This window comes from Zootoca vivipara, chromosome 7 (assembly GCF_963506605.1).
Source record: "Zootoca vivipara chromosome 7, rZooViv1.1, whole genome shotgun sequence".
NCBI lineage: Eukaryota > Metazoa > Chordata > Lepidosauria > Squamata > Lacertidae > Zootoca > Zootoca vivipara.
The window spans coordinates 26117876-26143017 of record NC_083282.1 but is presented as its reverse complement, the minus strand read 5'-3'; the positions used below and the strand labels follow the sequence as shown (position 1 = coordinate 26143017).

At 42.0% G+C, this 25142-nt stretch overlaps 2 protein-coding genes across 5 annotated transcripts in view; both read left to right on the top strand.

Moving 5' to 3' along the window:
* Positions 1-1610, top strand: part of LOC118089221 (calcium-activated chloride channel regulator 1) — a 38094-nt gene extending 36484 nt beyond the window's left edge. For all 4 annotated transcript variants that reach the window (XM_060276758.1, XM_060276756.1, XM_060276757.1 and 1 more), the window contains exon 15: positions 12-1610. In XM_060276758.1, the coding sequence (XP_060132741.1) occupies positions 12-547 (536 nt within the window). In that variant the 3' untranslated portion in view covers positions 548-1610. The remainder of the gene's footprint in view (positions 1-11) is intronic.
* A 39-nt stretch (positions 1611-1649) lies between these two features.
* On the top strand, positions 1650-24454 carry LOC118089223 (calcium-activated chloride channel regulator 1-like). The gene is made up of 14 exons (XM_035123705.2): positions 1650-7663; positions 8043-8183; positions 8588-8738; positions 10207-10318; positions 11574-11742; positions 14732-14953; positions 16159-16383; positions 17164-17341; positions 17644-17750; positions 18822-19052; positions 19838-20102; positions 21408-21572; positions 23201-23443; positions 23780-24454. The coding sequence occupies exons 1-14, from the start codon at positions 7508-7510 to the stop codon at positions 24067-24069; spliced, it is 2655 nt and encodes an 884-aa protein (XP_034979596.2). The 5' UTR covers positions 1650-7507; the 3' UTR covers positions 24070-24454.
* Positions 24455-25142: the final 688 nt, after the last annotated feature.

Sequence of the window (25142 nt, the reverse complement as noted above, 5' to 3'; positions counted from 1 at the left end):
TTATTTTGCAGCTGAAAAGTATGAAATAAAGATGGGTGAAAAACCCTCGGAGTTAACCAATGCAACTTTCGATAGCGCGACTCCCGTGAACACTGCTGGCCTGATGACAGAAGCTGCTGGGACCAAGCAATCCTTTCACTATAAGCCGGTAAACTTCGCAAAAGAGAACGGCACCTCCATCTACTTTGCCATTCGTTGCATTGATGGCAGCAACAACGTTGGAGAAGTATCTAATATAGCCAGAGCAGTCGTGCTCCTTCCTGCATGGCCACGTTCTCCTACTCATCCAATCACCATTTCCCCTACTCCAGCTGAGAAAACCATTATTCTGTCTAGTCCAGATGACAAACATGCTGGCCCAGTTGACAAATCCACAATTATAATTGTGATAATTGCATGCGTTTCTGCAATTATTGTTTTGGCTGTTGTAGGTATAGCAGTTTGGATTCTACATAAGCGGAAATATGGAAATTATGTGCCGCCGCCGCCCGATGCTACTGTTTCGACTGCGGCAGACAAACAGACAAACACTGCTACCCACCTGTAACTACTACCAATACTATTGTTGCTCCTTGAGCTCTTTTTTTTATAAAAAAAAAATAGCCACTTCTTCAACAACATTTCACAATACGTCATATATTGCCAACACAAAGGAAATAAATGAACATAGTTATATCATATTGACATGTCATTACAATTCAGGTGAAGGAAAGTGGATAAGTTGTAAATTTTATTCAGAGTAGAGTGCTCTGTTTTACTCAGAGTAGCTCTGAAGCAAGGGGGGGGGAAGCACTTATTAACCTCTTTTCACATAAAAATGACTTACAGCAAACACAATAAAATCTCCCCCAAATATATTTATACAATTAAAAGCCAGGTCTAACAGATTCTGCCTCATCAAAAGAGGCCACAAATACTTTAAAATCCTTCAAATTAAGGACAGATTTTGCTGGACACCTAAATTGAGATAACAATTGCACTTGGCAAGCCTCTCTAGTGGGAGAATTCTGCAAGTGGGATGGCATCCAGTACAGACAGGTATCCTCTTCTCACCATATACAATCTTACCGTAATTCTTTAAAAATTTAGCAAAAGATCTTGCCACTTTTTCATTTGATTCTGGGGGGGGGGGGAGTTTTTCATAGTACCTATACTTTCAGTAGTGAGATTATTTTTTTTTTGCTGAGAGTGGTAGATTTAGTATTTTGCACTGTTTTATAAGATCTTCGGACTGTTTGTGCAACAGTTCAAAATTATTTTTATAATAGACTCTGGCAAAACTTAACTGGAAAGCTCAGGAACCAAGAGGACAAGAACTTTAAAAAAGAATGGGGGGAAATTGTAATCTACTTAGGAGACCATTGTAAGCAGATGAAAATATTAGCAGGGTTTTAATCTCACTTGTAAGGTGACTGTGACTATGGACAATTCAGATGGATAAAAAAAATGTGGATAAAAGGCTGATATGCAGGTATAAACGTTGACATTGGGACCCGTGGAGGGGGTGGGGGGGACGTCTGGAGATTCAGAGGAATCTCTTTGTATGGATTTGTAATTGTTTTTGTTATAAATTTGCATTTGTAAAATCAATTTTATATACCATATATATATATATATATATATATATATATATATATATATATATATATAATGCTGTGCTATTAGTTTTTGTTTCCAATTGTGTATAAATATCTGTCATCTCTATTTCCAGCATCTGCCTCGTATTAATGCTTAGAATTTCTGCCTTGATTGACTCTATATCTGGTTAAAATATCCTTGTCATTTTATCAGCCTCTCTCTCTCTCTCTCCCACCCCCATAGCGACTGACTTAGATTTGTTAATGCAAAGTACTAAATCATTGGGGTGTAGCTTTATCTCATGATTATTTAAACTAATTCTACAGTATTTTGCTTCTTCACATTCTCTTATTTTAACAGCTAATGGTTCTAATCCTAAAAACAAACCATCATGGTGATGACCGATGACAGGCTGCCTTGCCCTTGCAATTTTAGTTAATTCAAAATTGGCTGATAGCATACCATTTATGCAGATTTGCGCTCATGGGTTTGCATTAGGCTGATATGTTTGTTTGTTTCTGAAATGCTGTGTACAGTGTGTGTGTGTGTGTGTGTGTGTGTGAGAGAGAGAGAGAGAGAGAGAGAGAGAGAGAGAGAGAGAGAGAGATCGTGACCTTTAGCACTTTTGGCTTTGTTTCCTAGGCTTTTCTCCTGAACTAGACTCAGCTTGGTTTTCTCCTAAAATACTTATTTCACTTACAAAGATTTTGTCTGTGTGTCAGAGAGAAAGAGCTTGCCAATGACTTTCAGTGCCCTTGGCTTTGTTCCCCAGCCTTTTCTCTGGAACTAAGTTCAGCTCAGCTCAGCGCTCCGACCCCATAATGCTATGGGCTGGTCATGATCCATGTCTTTCGCTGGGCAGAGGTCTTGCCTTTTAACAAATCCCATCTAACTAAACCATCTTCATTCTTTCCACACTGTAGCCTGTAACCAATATGCTTTAACCATATCTGCATACCCTTCAACATTTCTCTGATGAAACTAGGAATGTCCTATTTAATCACCATCATCATCGCCATCATTTTATTTATAAGCTGCCATTTGACTGGGTTGCCCCAGTCACTCTGGGCTGCTTCCAACATATATAAAGCATAATAGAACATTAAACATTAAAACAATGTTTGTTTTGGGGAGGCGTGCGATCCTATTTTTTGAATGTGCTCTGGAAGACCTGATAAAAATAAACTAAAAAGAAAAGGGGCAAGAATACACCCCTTTTAAAACGCCTTTCGTATTACGGATGTTGGAAGAGAGGTGACCTTTCGCATTGAGTTTGATTTGGCAGGTGGTAAAGAAATATAAATTCTGTATTAAGATCTAAGATTCTATGATTCTATTATTCCACCCCGCGTGTCCCCCCTGAAATTGACTCTGACCAGAGCAGCACATGCAGGGAGCAGAGAGGTATCATTCTGTCTTGCAAACTGGAACGCTTGTGCGGACGAAACAATGGGAAGAGCGCAATGTTGAATTTCACCCGCAGATATCTTGTGCAAAGAAAAGGGAACCCCCCTCGCTTAATGTTCTTTATTGGTCGAGACCTTTGTTTCAACTGCCTAAGTCAACTGTCAGTGTGGCTTTTGCTGCCATGCTTTCTACATAACCAGTTCTACGGAATGGTTGCTTAACGGTGCCTTTGGGTGAATAATGATTCAGCATTAAAAGAATTAGATGCATTTATTTATTTACTAAAATGGTGTCCTTCCTCCCAAAGGAGTGAACCTAAAAATATTTTTTATAAAATAAATAAATCTAAATCTGAAAAATTAAACCATCTTAAGACATTTAAAAGAAACCACACAACCTCAAAGTTACTAAATTCAATATCTGGGTAAACATGAATGCCTTTAAATTTCTCCTGAAAGTCAATACTTAGGGAAGCAGATGCCCCTCTCCAGGGATAGCATTCCACAAACATGATCAATAATAATAATAATTATAATTATTATTTATTTATACCACGCCCATCTGGTTGGGTTTCGCCAGCCACTCTGGGCAGCTCCCAACAGAATATTAAGAGCACAATAAAACATTAAACTCCTCATAATTTTCTGCTCCTTTCCATATGGATGGTACCTAGCTATATATCCCCTCAGAGCTACTCAAAATATTCCCTACCTGTTGGAATCAGCATTAAAAAAGCCACCTAGTTTTACAGGTATGTTTGTGTTTCAGGCACTGGGAGGGACAGAGGGATGCTGTCAATGGATGGGCGGCAGCGAACTTAACTTCTTGTCTTTTGGTGTTTGGCACCTTTCGGCAAGAAATCGTGTGTGCTATCCTAAAGTAAAACTTGAGTCAGGAAGGCCCTCATCCATGTTGCCCAGAAAGCCAATCAAGAGGACTGGGTGAATGTCTCCGTTTTGATTTTTCTCACTTTCTCATTTGTCCAAACTCAGGTTTGAGTCTCCGCATTTCCATGGCTGCATTTTGTTAAAAACGAAAAGTCCCCAGGATCATTTGTTAGCATTTGAGTGCAAATTTCTCTCCCTACACCCATTTTTTGTGCAACTTTGCCTAGTATAACCAGAATGTTTCCTCTGATGTAATGTATTCACATTACTTGCTGCTACAACCGAGTCAGTCATTCATTCCTGGAGACGAAAGAGCATAAGACACCAACAGTGGGAAGGATAAATTGTATTGTTTTGCGACTTTGTGTGTGTGAAAACATCTGGGGGTAGGATAGGTCAGAAGAAAGTTTGACTGAGTGTAATGGGATTTTACACATAGGACTGCTACCTTTGGGGTGGGGGGCAAATGAAGGCTTTGTGTGTTTGTGGACACCCACTTGCATGCCTAGGAACCAACCTCTAGGGGCTGAGGTCCCTTTGCCACCTCCGCCCAATAATGTGGGGTGCTAGGTAGGCAGGGGTGTGGAAGATTATTATCAGAGAGTCAGCGACAATGGGGGGGGGGGACACAACAACTAGCAGCCCTGGTGGCTCTGCAAGAGGAGATTGCTAGACTAAAAGCAGAACTAAAAGCTCTTTAAAAACATACAGGTAAATGGCAGTGAAACATAATAGTTAGAATGCTTAGAGACTGAGAAAAAAGGAATCAAGCAAATGGTTTATATAAAGCAAAAGGATGAGTATGATAACAAGTTACTAACGAATGTTCTCAAATGAAGGAAAGCTAAACGCCAGATGCTATTCACTCCGAAGGCAGCAGGGTAAAAACCTTTCATTCTAAAGGGATAAATCAGGAGTTTGCTGAATACTACATGGAACTGCACAAACCCATCCACCCATCCACAGAGGATATGGATTGCTTCTTATCTACCTTTTCCAGTTGTTACCCAGAAAGAAGCTTCCTCTTTTTAATATATTTGGAGATTTCTCCTTTTTCAAATTACCCAATTCCACTGACCGATGAAGGTCATGTACTCTCAGAGACTTGAGGATCCTGACAGATCCAGTTGAACACTCTGGGGGGGGGGGGGGCTCCTAGCAGGCATAGGCAAACTCCAGCCCTCCAGATGTTTGGGACTACAATTCCCATCACCCCTAGCTAACAGGACCAGTGTTCAGGGACGATGGGAAGTTTGCCTATGCCTGCCCTAGTGGAAAGAGCCAGTGATTCGGTCAAGGCTCTCATCTCATTGTGGAATGGCGAGATGAGAAGGCTTGTTACACTTATCACTCCTGAGCACCCTCTCCGGCACTGTGGAGCCCACAACTCTACTGAGTTCAAGGCTGGTTACGTACTGGTGGAGTAGACGTCCAGCAGCCCATCATCCCTAGCTAGCAGGACCAGTGGTCAGGGATGGTGGGAATTGTAGTCAACCACCCCCACCCACCCCGTTAGGGAGCCAAGTTTGGGAAACCCTGACCTAAAGTTAGGAAGCTGTGTAGCTTGACCTCATGCTGCCTCCAGAATGACTAGCAGTAAAGCATGTTAATTTGTTTAGGGTGAAATCTCAAAGAGCACTAGAAGCATATTCTAAACATAGCTTTCAAAAGGACTCGGTGAGAGACAAAGAGAGTTCATCTGCCCACAGAACAGTTTTGGCCAATTTTATACTTCTTCAAAAAGTCCTCAGAGATTTTGCAACAGGGTGGACCCTTCGGTTTTGAAACCATTTAGAGGGAAATTGGGTGTACCTTTTGGTTTTGAAACCTTTTTAGGGGGAAATTGGGTGGACCCATTGGTCTTGATATTATATAAAGGAAAATCAAATGTGCACTTCTCGGTGTTCATCTCCTGGCTCCTGAACCTTTCAGAACAAGCCAGCGTCCTAAAAAGCAGAAGGTAATCTGCAGGACGAGCCTCATGCAAATCTAATCGATCTCAAAAATTAGTCCTGCTGGATTTACACCCAGGTAAGTGTGTATTGGGTTGAAACTTCGATTTCCTACATGCGATTTTAGCTCTTTCGACACAGCAGGCTCTCACTGGAAATATTCCTAAACCTCAGGGCCAAATTATGTGCTGTGTGAAATGCATGTCTTCATGTATGCCCTTTATTTAAAAACAGAGACCTGAGGAGATCAAAAAAGTACTAAACTCTCCCCAACCCTGTGGCTTAGCTCTCCAAAAGGATGCTTTTCTCCTCAGCCAAGCTGTGATACTGAAAGTGGGGTGAAGGGGTAGGGGAAGAATCTATAGGAAGCTTCTGGGTTTAATGTGTTTTGATGACCACCCTCTGTCATTCCCTTCAGTGTGTTCTGCTGACCACCACTTCTAGCTCAGCCCTTAGCATTACACTGAAGTGTGAATTTCAAAGTCCCACACATTACCTTAATCAGTAGCGTTGCTGATTATATTTTTAAAGCAACAAATGTCTTGGGTCCCGGATACCTGAAGGACCCACCTCCTCCCATATCAACCGGCCTTGTGCCTAATATCTGGTGAGAGGGTTTACTCTGTGTCCTGACTATGGTGGAAGCATGGCTGGGATAATGGTAGGGTTGTCATATTTTAAAGAGCAAAAAAGAGGACGCTACGACGACTCTCCTTTTAAATACCCCTACTATATGTAGGTTATAGAAGCTGTGATATATTGCTGAGTGGGGCAGCAGAAAAGAAGGGGAAAGCAAGTCTTCAACCATGTCTATGTCTCATCCAAAAAGTATAGCCACCCGGACAGAAATTTTACCCCTGAAAAGGAGGGTGTGTCCTGGGAAAAGAGGACACGTGGCAACCCTAGATAATGGTCAATACTGTGGTAACACCTGAGTCCTAGAAGATACTGCCTTGTGGGGTTATTTTATTGGTGTTTCCCACTGTAAAGGCTTTTCAGTTCCACCAAGGTGTTGCTGTGCTGTGTAGGTAATGCTCTGATTTTAAGTTTTCGTTTTATCCGTTTATTGTATTTTACTACCGGTGTGGTTTTCTTGTGATATTATTACTGCATTGTTGTTGTTGTTATTTATTGACTTTCCTCCCTTCACCATAATGTCCCAGGTGGGTTAAAATAATATACAGTGGTACCTCACGCTACAAATGCTTCAGGTTACAAACGCTTCAGGTTACAGACTCTGCTAACCCAGAAATAATACCTCGGGTTAAGAACTTTGCTTCAGGATGAGAACAGAAATTGTGCTCCGGCAGCGTGGCGGCAGCAGGAGGCCCCATTCACTAAAGTGGTACCTCAGGTTAAGAACGGACCTCCAGAACGAATTAAGTTCTTAACCAGAGATCACTGCCTACCAGACGCCTCCTGCTCAACCTCTCTGCCCCCTTTCAACCCCTTTTTACACCTCACCCCCAACCCTCCATCCACCCATAGCTGCCTCAACAGCAGAGTCCCATCAACTGGGTCATTGATCAGCTTTTCTGTCTTTGTTATCCAGGCCAATCAGAATTTCCAGTCTGGTTACAAAACATACAGCAAAGTTTTAGCTTCCTCCTCTCTCCTTCCATAAATAACCCTTCTGTGCTGTAATTTTTCTCCATGAGGCTGGAGTAAGAAGCACGAGGAAAGATGGCGCTCAGTTGGTGGCTTCTTCCATTGACATTACAAGTGCTACATGGGGTGGCAGATGCCACGGTGAAACTCAACAATGGTGGGTTTGAAGACCTTGTCATTGCCATCAACCCTCAGGTACCCGAAGACAACAAAATCGTCGACAACATAAAGGTGCGGCTGCTAAACGTTTCTGAATGTGTTGAATTGCTTTCTTACCCACTAGTGACTTTTAAAAATGTGATATGCTAGAAAAAGGCTGCATGCATCTTGCAAGCATAGGTGAGAATATAGGTGGGAACTGCAATAAAATGTTGCAGTATACAATAAGCTGGTGTAGAGGAAGCCAGCGTAAGTTAAGCTGATGTAAAGTACATCCGATTCAAGCTCTGTTCAAGACTGGGGCTACTGCTGGTTGAGCCAGCCTAAGCCTGGCAGAGGGAAGGCAATCCTTGAAAATTGTTACACCACCCTTAAGAGCACATTCTACAAACCCAAAGGCAGATACTAGTCGCCGAACACAAGAAGGTCTCATCTTTCCTTTCCTTGCTAGGGCATGGTTCAAGAAGCATCTGCTTACCTCTTCGGTGCAACACAGAAAAGATTTTACTTCAAGACTGTAAAAGTGATCATTCCTTCGACGTGGAAAACAAAAGCTGACTATCAAAGAGTAACTAGAGAGTCATACGATAAGGTAAGTCTGGAGAGAAAGCATTGAAATGTAGCATAGCTGCCAAGTTATCCCTTTTTTTAAGGGATTTTCTTTTATGCTGAATAGGCTTCCTCGCGAGAAAAAGGAAAACTTGGCAGCTATGAAATGTAGGCGTACTTAGGGTATGTTTTTTAAAAGATTGGGGCAAATGGAAAGAAAAAGTACAAGGCTGTGACTCACTCTGTATACAGCTCAACTTACTTCTGAGTAAATAGGCATAGATTTGGGCTGTGTACATTCGCAGACCCTCCAAGTGTCCCTTCTATTAATAATAATAATAATGAGGATTTTTGCTAAGGCAAAAATCAGGATATAACATTAATATCAAAGGTACTTTGCTGCTGCTTTTCTGGGTGATCTTTCAACCAAATTCTATTTTATTTCAGGCAGAAATCATAGTGGCAGCTCCTTACTTGAAACATGGAGATGATCCCTACACCCTGCAGTATGGCGGGTGTGGAGAACCTGGGCGATACATTCATTTAACTCCTAACTTCCTGACAAATGACAAGTTGCTTGATGCTTATGGACCACGAGGTACTACTTACCATCTGTTTGTTCCGATTAGGCTGCCTGTTTTATTATTAAAATGCTATTTGAGTTTTCCGAAAATAACAGAGTAAGAAAAGTCCTGAAGAACCCATACCAATTTAAACTTTATCACTCTAAAGGCAACCAAAACGTCATAAAGAACCAGCAATATCTCCGTGCCCAGTTCATCAGCACATTTTTCAACCCACAAAAACATGTCTCCGTTTCCTTTCAGCAACGTTCCTGCGGCTGCTTGCACACCATAAAGTACATGACTTCCTATTGCTTTCAGGATTATTTAAAGGAGAACTCATGTGCTTTATATTTAGGAGATGTATGCAGTCTGTATGAAGTACTTTCAGACTCTTTCGTGGGTTAATATCTGAAGCCATTAAGAACTGACTTAAAATGAACAAAGCCAAGGAATATCCTGTTCTGTGAGAGCTCAAGGCTCACAGGGGAAGCCCAGTAGTGTCTCATCAAGAGGCTAAGTCAATACTCCAAGTCAGAAATACAAGGGATCCACAGCCCTCACTGAGGAAATGATGCATAATGATGCCTCAGGAAGCACTTAGACTGGGCCAGACTGAGACTTCTTGACTGGATGAATAGCGAGCCTCAGCTTCCAAAAGAAGATGGCTGCCTTTAAAGGGCACTCACCTTATTGGGCAATCCTTGTGGTTGGGGAGTCAGGAGTACTGCGGGAGATTCATCTTCTGAATCAACAGAGGAGGGTGAGCAGGATGTGCCTCTGACTGGCAGGATCCAGAAGAGGCTGTGGAAAGCTGGAGTCTTGTCCTCCTCCGTTGCATCATACACAGTCCCCGGGTCATAACAAGGAAAGCGAAATTACAAATTTAATCTGCCTCTTCCACCATTTCCTAAGCCGCACTACTTACAAAATAATAAAGGAAAGCGAAATTACAAATTTAATCTGCCTCTTCCACCATTTCCTAAGCCGCACTACTTACAAAATAATAAAAATAAAATAAATACAGGAGGGCTAAGATTGAAAAGTTGGCTAATCCAATAATAATAGATACTTAACCGTTGGTATGACTGCACAACATTTCATATTTTATTTTAGGCTTCTTGGTGGGGTGGGCGTGTTATAATTGTCAAGGAGGGGGTTGCTTTCCCCAGTCCTCCCTCCAAGCTAGTAATCAATCACATGCAGCTGGGTTGCCAGGCTTGATTGACTTCTTCTCTGGCACCAGCTACAGAACATCAAACAGCAAGTCTAAAACATGGCATGTTCTCTCCCCCTGCCCTGCCGGCAAGTTAACTCAAAGAATTATATGGGCTGGGGAATGCTGTCAACCATCCAGCCCCATCACATGCTTTGGGGACTAATTCTTACCACCTGCCTGAGGTACCCAGCGATACTTGCTCACTACTTCATGGCAATCATTTCTATCTACCTGTACACTGTACTTAAAAAAGATATATAGGTTTTACTCTTGATCTTCCACAGGCAGAGTCCTTGTCCATGAATGGGCTCATCTCCGATGGGGTGTCTTTGATGAATATAACAACGATGCACCTTTCTACACTCCTGGGGGAAATAGCATGCCTGAAGCAACAAGGTACCACCCCAAATCTCCAACAGATGCATCTCTTCTTTTATAAGTGATGTTTGCCTTGGGCTCGTTAGTTTGGTTGTGGTGTGGATTATTGTCTTGAGGATGAGCTTTCATGATATATATGGAAGAGAATTCTCATTAGGGCAAAGTGGGAGCAATGCCCTGCCCTCGGGCAAGTGCCCACTTTTTCCCTGCCCAAGCCCTTATTTTCAGTCAGCTTACTCAGTCTCTCTGGAGACCATTTTCAGCCACAGTCCTGCATGCAATTTAGTCCAGTAGTGCATTTCTTTTGGCATGGTGATAGGGTTGCCAGACTCAATAGAGGACAGGACTTCTGTGCCTTTAATTGCCCTGCTCTCTTTTGAGTCTGGAAACCTTAAAGAGAAACCAGCAGACCCTTTGTTTAATTTCCAAGCAAAGGGTCTGCTGGTTTCTCTTTAAGGTTTCCAGACTCAAAAGAGAGCAGGGCAATTAAAGGCACAGAAGTCCTGTCCTCTATTGAGTCTGGCAACCCTACATGGTGACGTTTCAGCGGGTTGAACCTACTTCTGTTTGCTCCTTACCTGAGTCTAACCTGGCAATTTTGTTTCCACTGGCCCACAATGCCAAACAAAAGACGCCAATTGTTGTGTGTGCTGAAGACGGGCCTGAATTTTGGCATGGCTTGGAGGAGTTAGTTACTAGAAAGCCTTCCAGACCCTCCATGGCCCAGAACCCGGAGAGCCTTAAAAGTAGGAGAGCAAAGAGCTCAAAGAAAGAGGGCACATAGCAGCACACATAGAAGTGACGAATGAGGAAGTGGGAGAGACGGGGTGTGTGGAGATTCATTCGGGACAACACCATTATTCAAGAGGCTGGGTTCCATGGCCTCTCTCTGTACCGTAATGTTTGAAATAAAAAGGGACTGTAAGAAACTTTTCCTTGTTTTTATACTTTCCTGGGCAACCAGTTGGGAGCTGCTGGGAGCATTCTGACATGAGCTAATGTACCAACTGAGCACACATAAAAATCAGATCTGAACCACGTTTGCTGAATAAAGTACCTGTCTAGAAATCATCTATATAATTTATTCAAACACTTTCATCTCTGCCCATTATGAAGACTTCTACAATCTGATATTCAGGGTGGCCTGGTGGGTGTTGGAGTTTGTCTTAGCAGTCGTGGCATTACAGAAAACAAGGTAGCATGCAATCATACCAGCATGTAATTATTTCTTGACTTTTAAACCAACCACGTCTGTATCTGTTATATTGATTAGGTGCCCAGCTACTTTCAAGGGTAGCTACGTAGTCCCACTCGCTGATGGAACTACCAGACCATGCAAAGTTGAACCAAAAACTCAGCTGTATGAATCTGGATGCCAATTTATTCCAGAAAGAAATCAAAATACTCCAACATCTATCATGTATGTGCAAAGTATCCCATCGGTAAGTATGATACGTCTTAGTTGGGATTTATTTTTCTCCAATGCTTCAAAAATGCAGGATTTTTGCTAAGTTAAACATAATATTTGGAGATTTTTAGCTTCAATTCTTGCAGGTAAGTGTGTGTGTGTGTGTGTGTTTCACTAATAAGATTGTGTTAGGGCTGGGGAGTAAGTATTCCAACCAAAATTTAATTATATTAACCTAGCAATTCAAGAAGAAACTCTTTCTTAAGGGCCTGCAGTTTTCCCGTCCTTCCCTCTTGAAAACCTCCTCTCAATTTATAGAAGCCACATACAGCACAAGCTAAGGGACCCAGATTGACTGAGTAGGCACTAGGCCCAACAGTAGGGTCGCCATACATTCGGACATAGTCGGCAACTGGCCATCAGAAACTTTGCCAAAAAAAGCGCAACCCTACATCGAATGAGGTAGCAGAGGCACATAGTCAGACTGAAGGAAAGTGAGATGGGTGGTGCTCTGTGAACAGAACAACTAACATTTGGGATCTCAATTAGTCTACCATTGACAATAATTCTAGCTTTTTGCTTGCAATAAATTGCACCAATCCCTTTTTCAAAATTTGAGATCTCAAAAGGAACTAGGCAAGGATGCCCTTTATCTCCTTTACTCTTTATATTGGTGCTAGAAATATTAATGAATAAAATTAGAAAATATGAGAATATAAAAGGGATTGTGATAAAGTTGGGGGGGAGTATAAAGTAAGAATCTTCGCGGACGACTTGATCATACCACTACTGAAAATCCGATAGAATGTATCCCAAGAGCAATAGAATGTATAAACGAATTTGGACAGCTAGCTGGCTTTAAGATAAATTATAAAAAACGAATCTATTAGTTAAAAATATGGGGAATCAAGAAAAAAAGTGAGCTACAAAAAATCTCAGGGTTGGATATTTTAAAAAAAGATGGAATATCTTGGCATATGGATGACAACAAAAAATATAGACCTATTTCAAGAAAACTATGTTGAAGTATGGAAGGAGATAAAGGGAAATTTAGAAACTTGGAATAGGCTACGTTTATCGTTTTGGGGGTGTATCTCAACAGTAAAGATGAATATATTACCTAGAATGATATTTCTATTTCAAGCCGTGCCGATTCTAGGAGGCATGGGTTGTTTTAAGAAGTGGGAAAGAGATCTAACCAGGTTTGTATGGAATGGGGGGGGGGAACCTAGAATAAAATATAAATTACTTATTGATCGAAGAAAGAGAGGCGGATTTGACCTACCTGACCTGGAATTATATCATGCTGCAGCAGGTCTGACCTGGTTAAGGAAGTGGATTAAGTTAAAGGATACTGATTAGGCATGCATACCTAATAAATGAAAAGGTGAGAGTCCACAAGGGTTTTATGGACCATATTATAAGGAAATCATTGCATAAAATATGGATGAAATATAAAGAGATCCTAGAACCCAAAACACCTTGGTGGGCCTCACCCTTAGAAATCATGACCGAAAAGAGAAAGAATATGAATAATAATTGGGCAACATATAAGATATTACTGGAAGAGGAAAATAACAAACTTAAATTGAAAGAATATAAGGAAGTTAAAAAATATTTGAACGATTGGCGGCAATATTTTCAAATTAATCAGAGATTGGCAAAAGATAAACAAAAAGGATTTGAGAAATAAATTTCAAGAGTGGATGAGTATTTAATTCAATCTAAAAGTAAACATATTTCCAAATTATATGATTTGCTCCTACAATGGGAGGTAAAGGAGGAGCAAGTGAAGGCAGTGAGGGTAAAGTGGGCCCAGGATTTAGGGGGAAATATTATGATGACCCAATGGGAAGGGCTGTGGAAAAGATATTAAATTTACGACATGCTATAATTTAAGAGAATGTAATGAAAATGGAATATAGATGGTACCTGACTCCGGTTAGACTAGCAAAAATGTATAAAAACTGTAGTGATATCTGTTGGAGATGCAACAACGGGGCAATAACCTTTCTACACATGTTGTGGGAGTGGAAAGAGATAGTGGGATTCTGGGGAAATATTTAAAACGAATTGAAAAAGATGTTTAGATTTTCATTTGAAAAAAACCCCAGAATCCTTTCTCCTAGGTATCATATCAGAGGAAATAAAAAGAACAGTCAGACTAATATATTTATGTATGTGACTACGGCGGCAAGGTTATTAATTGCCAAAAATTGGGAAAGCAGCAGTGTCCCAACTAAAACAGACTGGCAATCTAAAATGATAGAATACTTCCATATTGCTGAATTAACAGGGAGGATAAGAGGAGATATGGTACAAAAAGTGAATAAGGAGTGGGCTATCTTTAAGGAATACATCAAAATCTATGTGGAAAAAGTTGAATTTTTCACAGATTTTGAGTGAATCCAGAAAATGATTAGAGTGAAAGGAGAGTAAAGTCAAGATAGAAGAAGAGATTAAAGAAATAATGAAATGCCTTTAAGCTAGTTGGAAAAATAAACTAGCGTAAGAAGAACGGCTGGAAGTCAAGTCACTTGGTGGGTGTCCGTGTGGGGTAGATGTTGATATGTATACTGCAGTATAGTTAGGTATTATATACAGTAATGTAGGTATGTTTTGTGCTATGATAATAAGGTAGTGTGTTGTGTATATGTATTGTGTAAATGTAAATGTATGCTTTTTATATGTTAACAAAATTTAATAATAATAATAAAGAACAACTAGTATTAGGATATTTGTGTGGGGTTCTTCAAAATGTTTCTGGTTCGTGAGCAGCCTTGAGATAGCCTTCAAAGTTTGCCCTCAGACACTCCAACTGTCCCTATTTTCCAGGGACAGTTCAGGATTACAGAATCTTGGTTTCTAATTTGACGTCCCTGTTTCCACCAGGGAAATGTTGGCGTGTATGCCCCCTTCTTCGGCAGGAAACTGCTCAGAGTGAAAAGCTAGGTACGTGAGCAAGCAAAGAAACGAGGGAACGAGGTTGTGAACTTGATTTATTCATCTTACATTTCATTTAGGTTACTCAGTTCTGTGACAAAAGCAACCACAATACTAAAGCAACAAATATGCAGAATAAAATGTGCAACTACAGGAGCACCTGGGATGTAATTACGACTTCTCCTGACTTTGCCAAATCAACTCCACAAACAGCTCCTCCGCCTAGCCCCACTATCTTTCTGCTGCAAAAACAGGAAAGAGTTTTGTGCCTAGTACTTGATGTTTCTGGAAGTATGGGTTCGGTGAGTCCATGTTTTCTGCGCTCAGAAGAAATATTTAAAAAATGATGGAACTGGCTACGCTGTTTTATAGATAGGGAGCCTCTTTTTTCGTTTTACCTGATTAGATTTGGTTAATTTGGATATATATGAAACTACAGCAATTAATTCATATAGGAGAAGAGTTCTAGCGTGGGGTGGGCAACCTGGCTGAAATATATTGCAAGGTCTGCTCATCCTAAATTCCCAATTGGGGCAGGAAACCTAGAGGAAGAGTTGGAGCAGGGGAGGTGAAAAACGGAGGGGTGAAAGCAAATGGAAGGAGGTAGGGGAAATCTTGATCTGGCCAGATCAATCAGGTCCTTCAGGTTTCTCAAATGTGGAGGAAATGTCAACAGCTGCACAAGGCTTCCCTACTGCAGAAGTTTATGGTAGACACATGATAGGGCTGGAGAAGTCATATAGCTCCTGGGAAGGGTAACTGTTTTCCTGCTGCCCTGGCTTTTCTATGTTCTGGTGACAGGCTTGTGCAGAGCTTGTCGGAGGCCCGGGGTCTTGTTAGACTAAAGTTATAAACTCAAACCCAAAACAGCCAGTTCCTGGCAGGGTCCCCCTCCTGGCTTAGCCCTCCGAGGCCCGGGGCAAGTGTACCTGGCTGCCTCCCACCCCCACTGCATGGGTCTGTATGGTAATAGTCCTTGAAGTGGATCTAAGAGACATGGGGTGTTCTTATTTTAATTGGAGGAATGTTGGAGGGTATGGAATCTTTTAATTGAAAGGCAGGGTTTACATCATCTAACTAACTAAACAACTGCTAAGCAAATGGGGTGGGGACATTCTAGAATAGATTTACAGTATATTTCTATAATAGCATATAGAAATTTGAATATCAGACACAAAAGCATTGTAGGATAATTATTCTCCAACGGCAGAATTTGTGGGACAATCCCCATTGCAATGAATGGTGCTCTTGTGAACTTCCCAGCCATTTCAAAGGAGCCTGTGCAGGAAAACATCCAGATGGATTGTGCCCGAAATCGCAACATGGATGAGGTTATTTGGAAACTCAGAACATTATGCATTCGCCTACATCCACCTACGTTTATTAAGCCTTGTTTTTTAAAGTATATTTGACAGTTGCATTTTCAGTCACCTTTATTTGCTTCCCAGAATCCACTGGCAGTTCTGTGAATGCTGGGTTTGTTATTGTTATTGTTATTCCTATGCAGAGCAATCGCATTGGTCGGCTGAAGCAAGCTTCAGAAATATTCATCCTGCAGATTATTGAAGCAGGATCCTGGGTTGGAGTAGTGACATTCAATAGTGCGGCAACAATCCAGACTCAATTGAAGCAGATCAGCAGCGACAGCGTGCGCAAAACTCTTGCAGGTTATCTTCCTACTTCAGCTGGTGGAGGAACCAACATATGTTCCGGAGTGCGGTCAGGATTTCAGGTGAAAAAGAATAAAATTCTAGATTCTTTCATTCCTATTGTTCTTCTTAGTAGGGTAGCCAGATGCAAAAAGGATACAGGGCTGCTGTGCATCTAAGAGTTGTGTACAAGAGGGTGTTTCAGTAGGTATGCTCTCTCATAAAAGCCAAGAAACTGAAACTGAAGAGAAGATAGAGATGCTATTCGCAGGTGGTTCCACTGCCTGGGTAAGTGGTGTTCAACCAGTTCTGGAGGGAGTCCTGATCCTCTGAAAGATCAGGTTCCTAGTTTGAGTATACTTCTGGATCCATTGATGTGACTGGAGGCAAAAGTGGCTTCCACCAGGTCTGCCATCTATGAAATGATAGCCTCTCAGTTTGATTATTATTGTCCTTCTATCTCTGAGGAGGTCAAGGTGGTCTCTCAGGCTGAGAGACTGTTTGGCCTGAGGTTGCCCAGTGAGCTTCCTGGCTGAGTGGGGTTTCAAACCATAGTCGTGTCCAACATTTGCATGGTTTCAAACCACAGTCCTAGTCCATGGTTTTAACCGTTACATCTACGGCTTTCTAGTGTGAGGTAGCAAATGCTAAGACTTCTTCAACAACCATGGAAGATATGGCACCCGTCTCACCAAACTCTGCTTCTGTTACAGGTGGGAAATGAGTTCACACAGAACAGCAGCAACACACCACACTTAATGGCGCTTCGTAGCATTTTCTCGTTCATTTTAAGCACAAATGGTGCCCCGTGGCTCCCACATTCCTAGTTGCTGCTAAGATTCTAAATGCTCTTTTCCATACAGGTATTTTTAAAGAAGTACCCAAATACCAGAGGCTGTGAAATTGTGCTCTTGACAGATGGAGAAGATAACCAAGTAAATTCCTGCTTTGCTGAAGTTCAAAATAGTGGGTCTATAATCCACACCATTGCTTTGGGACCAAGCGCTGCAAAAGGACTAGAAACGCTGGCAGACATGACAGGTAAGTGAGTGGGCAGAATGCCACACCCTCATTCCACTTGGTGCCAACCGGGGTTTCGCTAAGAGTGAGTTTACTAGTAGGCCCAGCCCCCCCTGCCATGCTACTCTCATCCACGCAATGTTCCTCCTATACTCGCCCACAGAAACCTCACTGCTTTTCAGTGCACTAAGCACCTACTTTACATTTACTGACACAGATGTGTTTTGCACACAGGTGTATAAAAAAAACCCACAGTACAACAACATATTGCCTTTTATTCCATCTAACCAAGTATCCTAACTGTTCCTACAATCGCATTCTAGGAGGTCTGAAATTTGCTGCCACTGACAGCTTGAATTCCAACGGTCTCATTGATGCTTTCAGCGGAATTTCTTCAGGAAGTGGAGATATCAGTCAACAATCTATTCAGGTATGCATTGCAAAGATTAGAGTGAAATAAGCAGTTCTACTACTATTTCCTGCCAACCTAGCAGTTCGAAAGCACATCAAAATGCAAGTAGATAAATAGGTACCACTCCGGCGGGAAGGTAAACGGCGTTTCTGTGTGCTGCTCTGGTTCACCAGAAGTGGCTTAGTCATGCTGGCCACATGACCCGGAAACTGTCTGCAGACAAACGCAGGCTCCCTCAGCCTATAGAGCGAGATGAGCACCGCAACCCCAGAGTCGTCCGCAACTGGACCTAACAGTCTGGGGTACCTTTACCTTTACTACTACTACTACTACTACTACTACTGGTATTAGGTACTGTAAAAAAAAGTTTAAAGCACAAAGTAAAATTAATTGTATAGTCCATATTTTGCTACTATTGTGCAGGGGGAGAACCAGGCAGAATTCACAGAGATGGTCAGTCTGCAGAGGTGGATTTTGGCAAGGCTGAAACAACATTTCAATTTTTTACTGGTCCTAGTTCAGTTGAATGTGTAATCATACAAGCACCATGATCCCATTCTAGATTGTGTTACCTAGAGTTGGCCCCCAAATCTCCCTTTGCATTGACTGCAAATTTACTTCTCTTTGCCTGTAGAATTAAGAGTTGTGTCTCGCAGAGTTAACCTCTTGTTTGAGATCAGTGACTTACATTTGATCAGAGGTTGCCCCAGTTTTTGAGCTTCAAACATGCCATCAGAAAAATCTCCTAAACTGCATGTTTTTGACCCTTGGCGTTTGTAGCAAACCTTTTGGTTTAAAACTTTCAAGGTGGCTAGCACCCAGTAAAAGGCCACATGCAATCACAATAAATATATTTGGTGCAGGAAAATAAATTATGGAATCTGCAGGGAATGGATTAAGCATCCAGCATCTTATATCTGGGAAGGGCTGTTGAGCTGGAGTTGCTATATCATTTATTTTCCTCCATGTCTTTAACAATGGAGATATTGTAGGATACTGTACCAATTTTATCCCCATTGCAGATCTATTCAGCTTATAAAACTTTTCAAATATGCCAGCGTACTTATTTCCTCTCCCCACCCCCAACAGCTTGAAAGTAAAGTGAATAATGTAGCTGCCAAGAAATGGATGTATGGTACAGTATCCATTGATAAAACTGTGGGAAAAGACACTTTCTTTGTCATTACGTGGAGCGCAAGCACAACTCCACCAACGATGCTTCTGACAGATCCCAAGGGGAAAAAGTACAGTACAAAGGACTTTGTGTTGGATAAAAGCAACCTACAAACAGCCCGGCTCCAGATTAGTGGAATCGCAGAGGTAAAATATCCATTCTCTATGCAGATAACTCTTCTGTTACTTGCGTGCCTTTTCTTTTGGAAAATAAGGAAATGCCTGTCTTGTTGGAACTGCAGCTGTGCTAGCAAATGTTTATGTCCCTACAGCGAAACTAGCAGGATACATTATGCAAGTGGGAAAGAGCCATTTACTTCTCGAAGTCCTTGATGTAAGATTTTGTAATGGCATTAACAGTGTGTTTTTTTTCCCCTAGAAGAAAAGGTGCCAGTACTCACTGCCTAGAAATGGCTGGAGGAAGGACAGCCAAGTGGGCATAAGGGGGGGGAGACACTCTGCACATGCTCAGGGAAGGAAGCAGCAGGGCTCTAGGATACTGGCACAGTCTCGTGCCTCATTCCCCAAGCCCAGAAAGCGCTTGCCTGGCTCTGGAGCAGAGGCAGGAGATACCACCCGAAACCTCGGGTGCAAATGGGGGGTGTTGAATAAAAATAAGGGGGGGTGGAAGCATGTTTCGTCTCCCAGGAGGGTGCTAAGTAATTTTTGTTTTCCCCAAAAAGGGTGCGGTAGGCCAAATAAGTTTGGGAACCTCTGGCCTGGAAGGTGCCGTGAGACTTTCTTTTCATTTCCTAGCTTATCAAATGCCTAGCATGACGCTACTGCTAGTATCTGCTCTTGGTATTTTTTCTATAAAAAAAGACACCCCACCTTATCAAAGCATAATAACCAGAGGAAATAGGAACTGTATTTATAAACAGTTAGATATGGGATATTTAATATCCTTCTATTTATCATCACTTGATTTCCAGGCAGGAGACTGGGGGTATGCCCTGCAGAATCAAAATACAGCTCAAACCATGACAATAACAGTCACGAGCCGATCAAGATCAGCATCTGTGCTTCCAGTTCTTGTGACGCCTCTTATAAAAAAAACGCATCAGTTTCCTAATCCGCTGGTTATTTATGCAGAAGTCAGCCAAGGGTTCTTACCTGTGACTGGTGCAAAAGTCACAGCCACAATTGAAGCAGACAATGGAGCAGCTGAGAATCTAGATCTTTTGGACAATGGCGCAGGTAAGTTTGTTTTGAAGCGTTTGTGGCACTACACATTTCCCACAGAATCAGAACATTAACACATTCAGTCTAGCATTATCTAATCCGACGTGGTGGCTTGTCAAGATGCCTGGCAACTGTATTTTCAAAACTAGCCTTACAAAAAATATATATAATTGTTTGTTTGCCCCGATTTATGATATTTACAAACCACCAAAAAGTCCCAGTTCAGACTACGCACATAGTTGAAATAAAATTAAATGCAATAAAATAGTATAGTATAATACAACATTCAACCTAATATCAAATATGAAATAATCAGCTTCTAAAACGTAGGCTCTGGCATAAAACTCAAAACTGACTGGCAAACAGCTCTGTCCTCCCCAAAGCCTGAGATTCTTTTTAGCTTGCGTTGCCAGAGATATAAACTGCCTGCAGAACATACACTCTACCCCTGAGAAGAGACCAATAGGGAAGACTCCATTCTGGGTCTTTGCGAAACCCGTCTAGGTGCTAACATCTTCACTCCTTCTGTCTTTCACCTTTCAGAGATGGCAAGGAGATGCCATGCTTTCCCATACCCTCCAACATTTCTCCAATGAAAACAGGGACGTCCCATTCCATAATGATAACTTTGCTATTTATATCCCACACTGGGTTGCCCCAGCCACTCTGGGCAGCTTCTAACATATATAAAAGCATAATAAAACATTAAACACTTTTTAAAAACCCAACCCTATACAGGATTGCATTCAGATGGCTCAGGGGTCAGATAACTCCATACCGTCCAACATTTCTCCAATGAAAATAGAGACATCCTTAGGAAAAGTGGGACGTTCTGGGATCAAATCAGAAGGAGGATAACCTTTGCCTCACCTAATTTTGCTGAACTAGAAACTGCCATGTAAGAAGGGGCTCAGATGGTGTTCTTACAGTCCAGGCAAGTTCATGAGGGGAAAGGCAGTCATGGCTATATTTAGCAATGGCAGCCCGCTAAGAGCTTGATAAATCTAATTTTGCCAACTGCCTGGGAATGCAGAAAACAGAGCTTGTTGTCAAGCAGGCATCAGGCCACAATGCATGCCGGTTTGCTGTCTTCAGGTTGGCGAGTTACAAGTTGTGTTGGCCTGTGTTGAACAGGGATTAACATACTTATGACTCCATATCATTACATATTCAGAGTTAGGTACTCTTCTGTTTTAATTAGGACGGGAGCAGATACTCTGAAACAAACATCTCCTACATAGGTTATGTAGGGTTAATTTCTTTTTTAATAGCAGTGAGGTGTTTGGTTTGGATGTTTAATTTTAATATCAATGTACCTAGGTGCCGACATTATAAAGGACGATGGAATCTACTCGAGATATTACACATCGCTCAAAGCAAATGGTCGACACAACCTAAAAGTGCGGGTCCAGGGGCAAGGCAAGACTGGCAGAAGGATCCGTAGGCAAAGTCAAGCTTTCTATGCACCAGGGTTTATAAATAACGGTAAGGATCTGTTACGAAATAGCAATACTGGTGGTATGCTAGCTCTGTGATACTCAAAGTGTGAATGACATTGGGCGTCTCTAGAAGGAAATGAACTTCTTTCTGCCATTTCCCTCCCCGACATTGTCTTTATGTAGATCTGGATACACACATGAGTACATATCTCTGACACATTCACACATACGGTATATGTACACACATCCTTATTTCCTGCAATATTCAAATCTGCCATGTGCTTCTCAACTTAGTGGGTTAGAGAGAGAAAATAGAGCTACAACAGATTTATTATTATTGTTGTTGTTGTTGTTGTTGTTATTATTTCACCTTTCAGTTACGCCCCAAGGCAATGTAGAATGACCACTCCCCACATTAAACCGGGGGTGACTTTTGCGTGGTTGAGAGCAGCCCCCTGGATCTCCAGAGCAGCTCCCTGGTAGTTCAGAACTGACACTACCTTCCCAGGCTGGATACCTGTGGTCACCACCTACCCCAGCCAATCGGCCAATCCCGCCTGGGGAGGTGTTGCCAGGAGTCTGGCCAGGTAGGGGGAGGGACTGTCCAGCTCACACAATAGGATTTGAATCTTACCTCCAAGCAGAAGTCGGCTCCAGAGCTTCTCCCACCCTCCACACCCTCATTGAAGTTTTCTTTTGCAGGTTAACCTTTTCTCCACAGGTATGCAGGCGCTGCTACGTCAAGGTCGCTGTTGAAGGGCCGGAAAGGAATTTCCCTGCATTGGCAGGTTTTGCCATTCCAGTAGCAATACGTCATAACTTTGGCGGTTTCAGGCCTTTGGCGGAATCTTTTTGGCTATCTTCCTAGGGGGAGGGGCGTGAGGCGGTGACCTCACCCCCTTTGCGGCGGCAAGTTCAGGGTTCCCCCGTTAAAGGGGTCTTGGGGGGAGGCATTGGCCATACACCGGGAGGTTGTCATTGCTCTCCCCCCTCCAGTGGCGGCGAACGGGGGCGGGCTCGCTCTGCTTGAACATATGTTCTCCAGAGCCAGCCCAACCCCTATACATTCTGGATAACCCTGAAGTCCCCCAGATCCCCGGCTGGGGACGGGGAAGGAAAATGCCCAATGCCTGAGCCAAGGTCTCCCTACATCTGAATCTCAATAAAGTTGTGGCCAATTTAATCCCATAACACATTGTCTTGAGTCATTTTTCCATTCAGGGGTCGCCTGGGGGTTTGGGGGACTCCGCCTGTCCACGCAAAAGAAAATGAAAACGGTTACAAAACAGCACAAAAAAATTAAGAGATTAGTTTAAGAGCAATGCAAAATGGATACCTACGGTAGAGAACTCTTCATCCAGCTGGGATAGCTTGTCAGCATAAAAAATGTATTTTAGAAAGTGTGGGCAGGATGTCGTATCTCAACAGGATGCTGTTCTACAGAACAGGGGCCGCACGCCCCCAAAGCTCTGCTTTAAGAAAATAATTACGATTTTCTATATATTCTGTCTTTGTTTTGGGTTTGCACAAAAGGAAATAAATGGGACTTTCAAAAAATGGGGAAGTTTGGAGGTTTGTAGTCTCACCATATAATCTTCCTTCCTTCCTTCCTTCCTTCCTTCCTTCCTTCCTTCCTTCCTTCCTTCCTTCCTTCCTTCCTTCCTTTCATTCTAGGTGCAATAAATATGAATCCCCCAAAACCGGAAGTTCGTGATGATGACATTGAAGTTGACGTAGGAAATTTCAGCAGAGTAGCATCAGGTGGCGCTTTTGTAGTATCAGGAGTTCCTCCTGGTGGTAGTAAAAAAGATATTTTCCCACCCTGTAGAATCACTGACCTTGAGATAAAACCACTTGGTGATTATCAGTTCCTTTTGTCCTGGACAGCTCCTGGGAATGACTATGACGAAGGAAAAGGTAAATGCAAAATTCTGCTTTAATCAATTAGTCAATCAATCAATCGATCAATCAGCAAGACTGGTGTGTGTGTGTGTGCATGCGCATAAAAAGGGGGGGGGAGCCAACCACCACTTTTATTTGCAGCCTTATCTCCCTGTAATATTACAGTAGCATATTATTGCTCTGGGAAGAGGGATTTCATCCCATCTGGTCCACCGTTGCTGAGGGCAGAGGGTTCCCTGGGGAGAGGAAGTTTGAAATGCATTGAAAAGGATTTCTGTCGCTGTTATCCTTGATGCACGACTGAAGACGTACATCTTAATGCATGCCTGTTGGCTGTTCTTTATTTTGCAGCTGAAAGGTACGAAATAAAAATGAGTGAAAATCCCTCAGCGTTAATAGATGCAGCTTTTCAAACAGCCACATCTGTGAACACCGCTGGTCTGAAAACGGAAGTCGCTGGGGTCAAGCAATCCTTCCAGTATAATGCAGAAAACTTTAAAAAATCGAATGGCACCTCCATCTACTTTGCCATTCGTGCCATTGATGGTGGCAACAATGTTGGAGAAGCATCTAATATAGCCAGAGCAGTCGTGCTTCTACCCATATTGCCAACTATCCCAGATGATACTTTTTGTCTGTAGCTTGCGTTTTGCATAAACAAAAAACCAGAAGTTTTGATACTAGAATGCAATATTCCGACAAGGATTATGTTTCTGTCTTGAATTTTAATTGGCTCATTATTTGTATCCTCTTTTTTTGTAATTTTCATGTCTACTAACTAAGAAGCTTCCATAATAGAAATTGTCGTGATTAAAATGTATTGTGTATCTTAAAACATGAATTTAGTAAGTTGGCAACCCTAATAAGCAGATGTACTGGGGAAAACCTGTGTGTTTGGCAACCTAGTAAGTTATTGTTTGTTAGAGACACTTATGCTTGTGAGGTATTCACATGTAATGTTTTAACAACATGTACCAAACCTCTTTATTCTATTATAGGCTTTTATTCTACCAAGTTAAGAAAACTCTTTTTAACTCAATTGGCTTGTGAGATCTGCTGAGCAGAATTGATCAGCTTTGCTAAGAAATAGTTCCAGTGACTGCATGGGAATGGAACAGTTACACAGTTATGTGCTAAGGTGGCTTTTGCTTACAGGAAGGCAGGAGAAAAGGATTGAGATGCAACTGCCAAGCTAGCAATCTGGAGTTTTCCTGCTTTAAAATGCAGAAACTGTGGGTCTTTGAAACGTGGGGTGCTCCCATGCATGTGGAGAAAAAAATATCATGATAATTCAAAAGTCTGGATCACGGCAGAGAAGAGTGCTGTGTTCACAAGACAAGACAGATTCTATGGGAGAGAACTTTTGTTGTCCATAATATGTGCCAATAAAATCAGCGCACTCTCAATGGCATTTTGGAGAAGAACTAATTCACGAAAAAGGGTTGCAAATTCACATAATATTGCACAGCAGAAATTCCCAAAGGCGAGGCATGACCACAGTGCTTCCATTTCTTACCTTATTTTTTCCTTTTTGTACAGAGCTCTCTGGCCAGGATTCTCTGCTTTTGTGTGTGTTTCTGCTCTCCTTGGTGGGAGTCACTAGGCTTAGGGTACTACGTAGTATGCCTTCACTTTCGATTCTCCCTTTCCAGTGTTTCTCTTTACAAGGGAGAGAGGACATCCTAACCTGTGTAACATTTTGTTATGCAATAAA

Bases quoted from the DNA above. Each gene is read 5' to 3' on its own strand.
- LOC118089223 (XM_035123705.2), top strand. From the start codon at position 7,508: ATGGCGCTCAGTTGGTGGCTTCTTCCATTGACATTACAAGTGCTACAT. The intron at 11,743-14,731 runs GTAAGTATGATA...CATTTCATTTAG, and splicing joins ATGTGCAAAGTATCCCATCG to GTTACTCAGTTCTGTGACAA. The intron at 21,573-23,200 runs GTAAGGATCTGT...CTTTCATTCTAG, and splicing joins ACCAGGGTTTATAAATAACG to GTGCAATAAATATGAATCCC.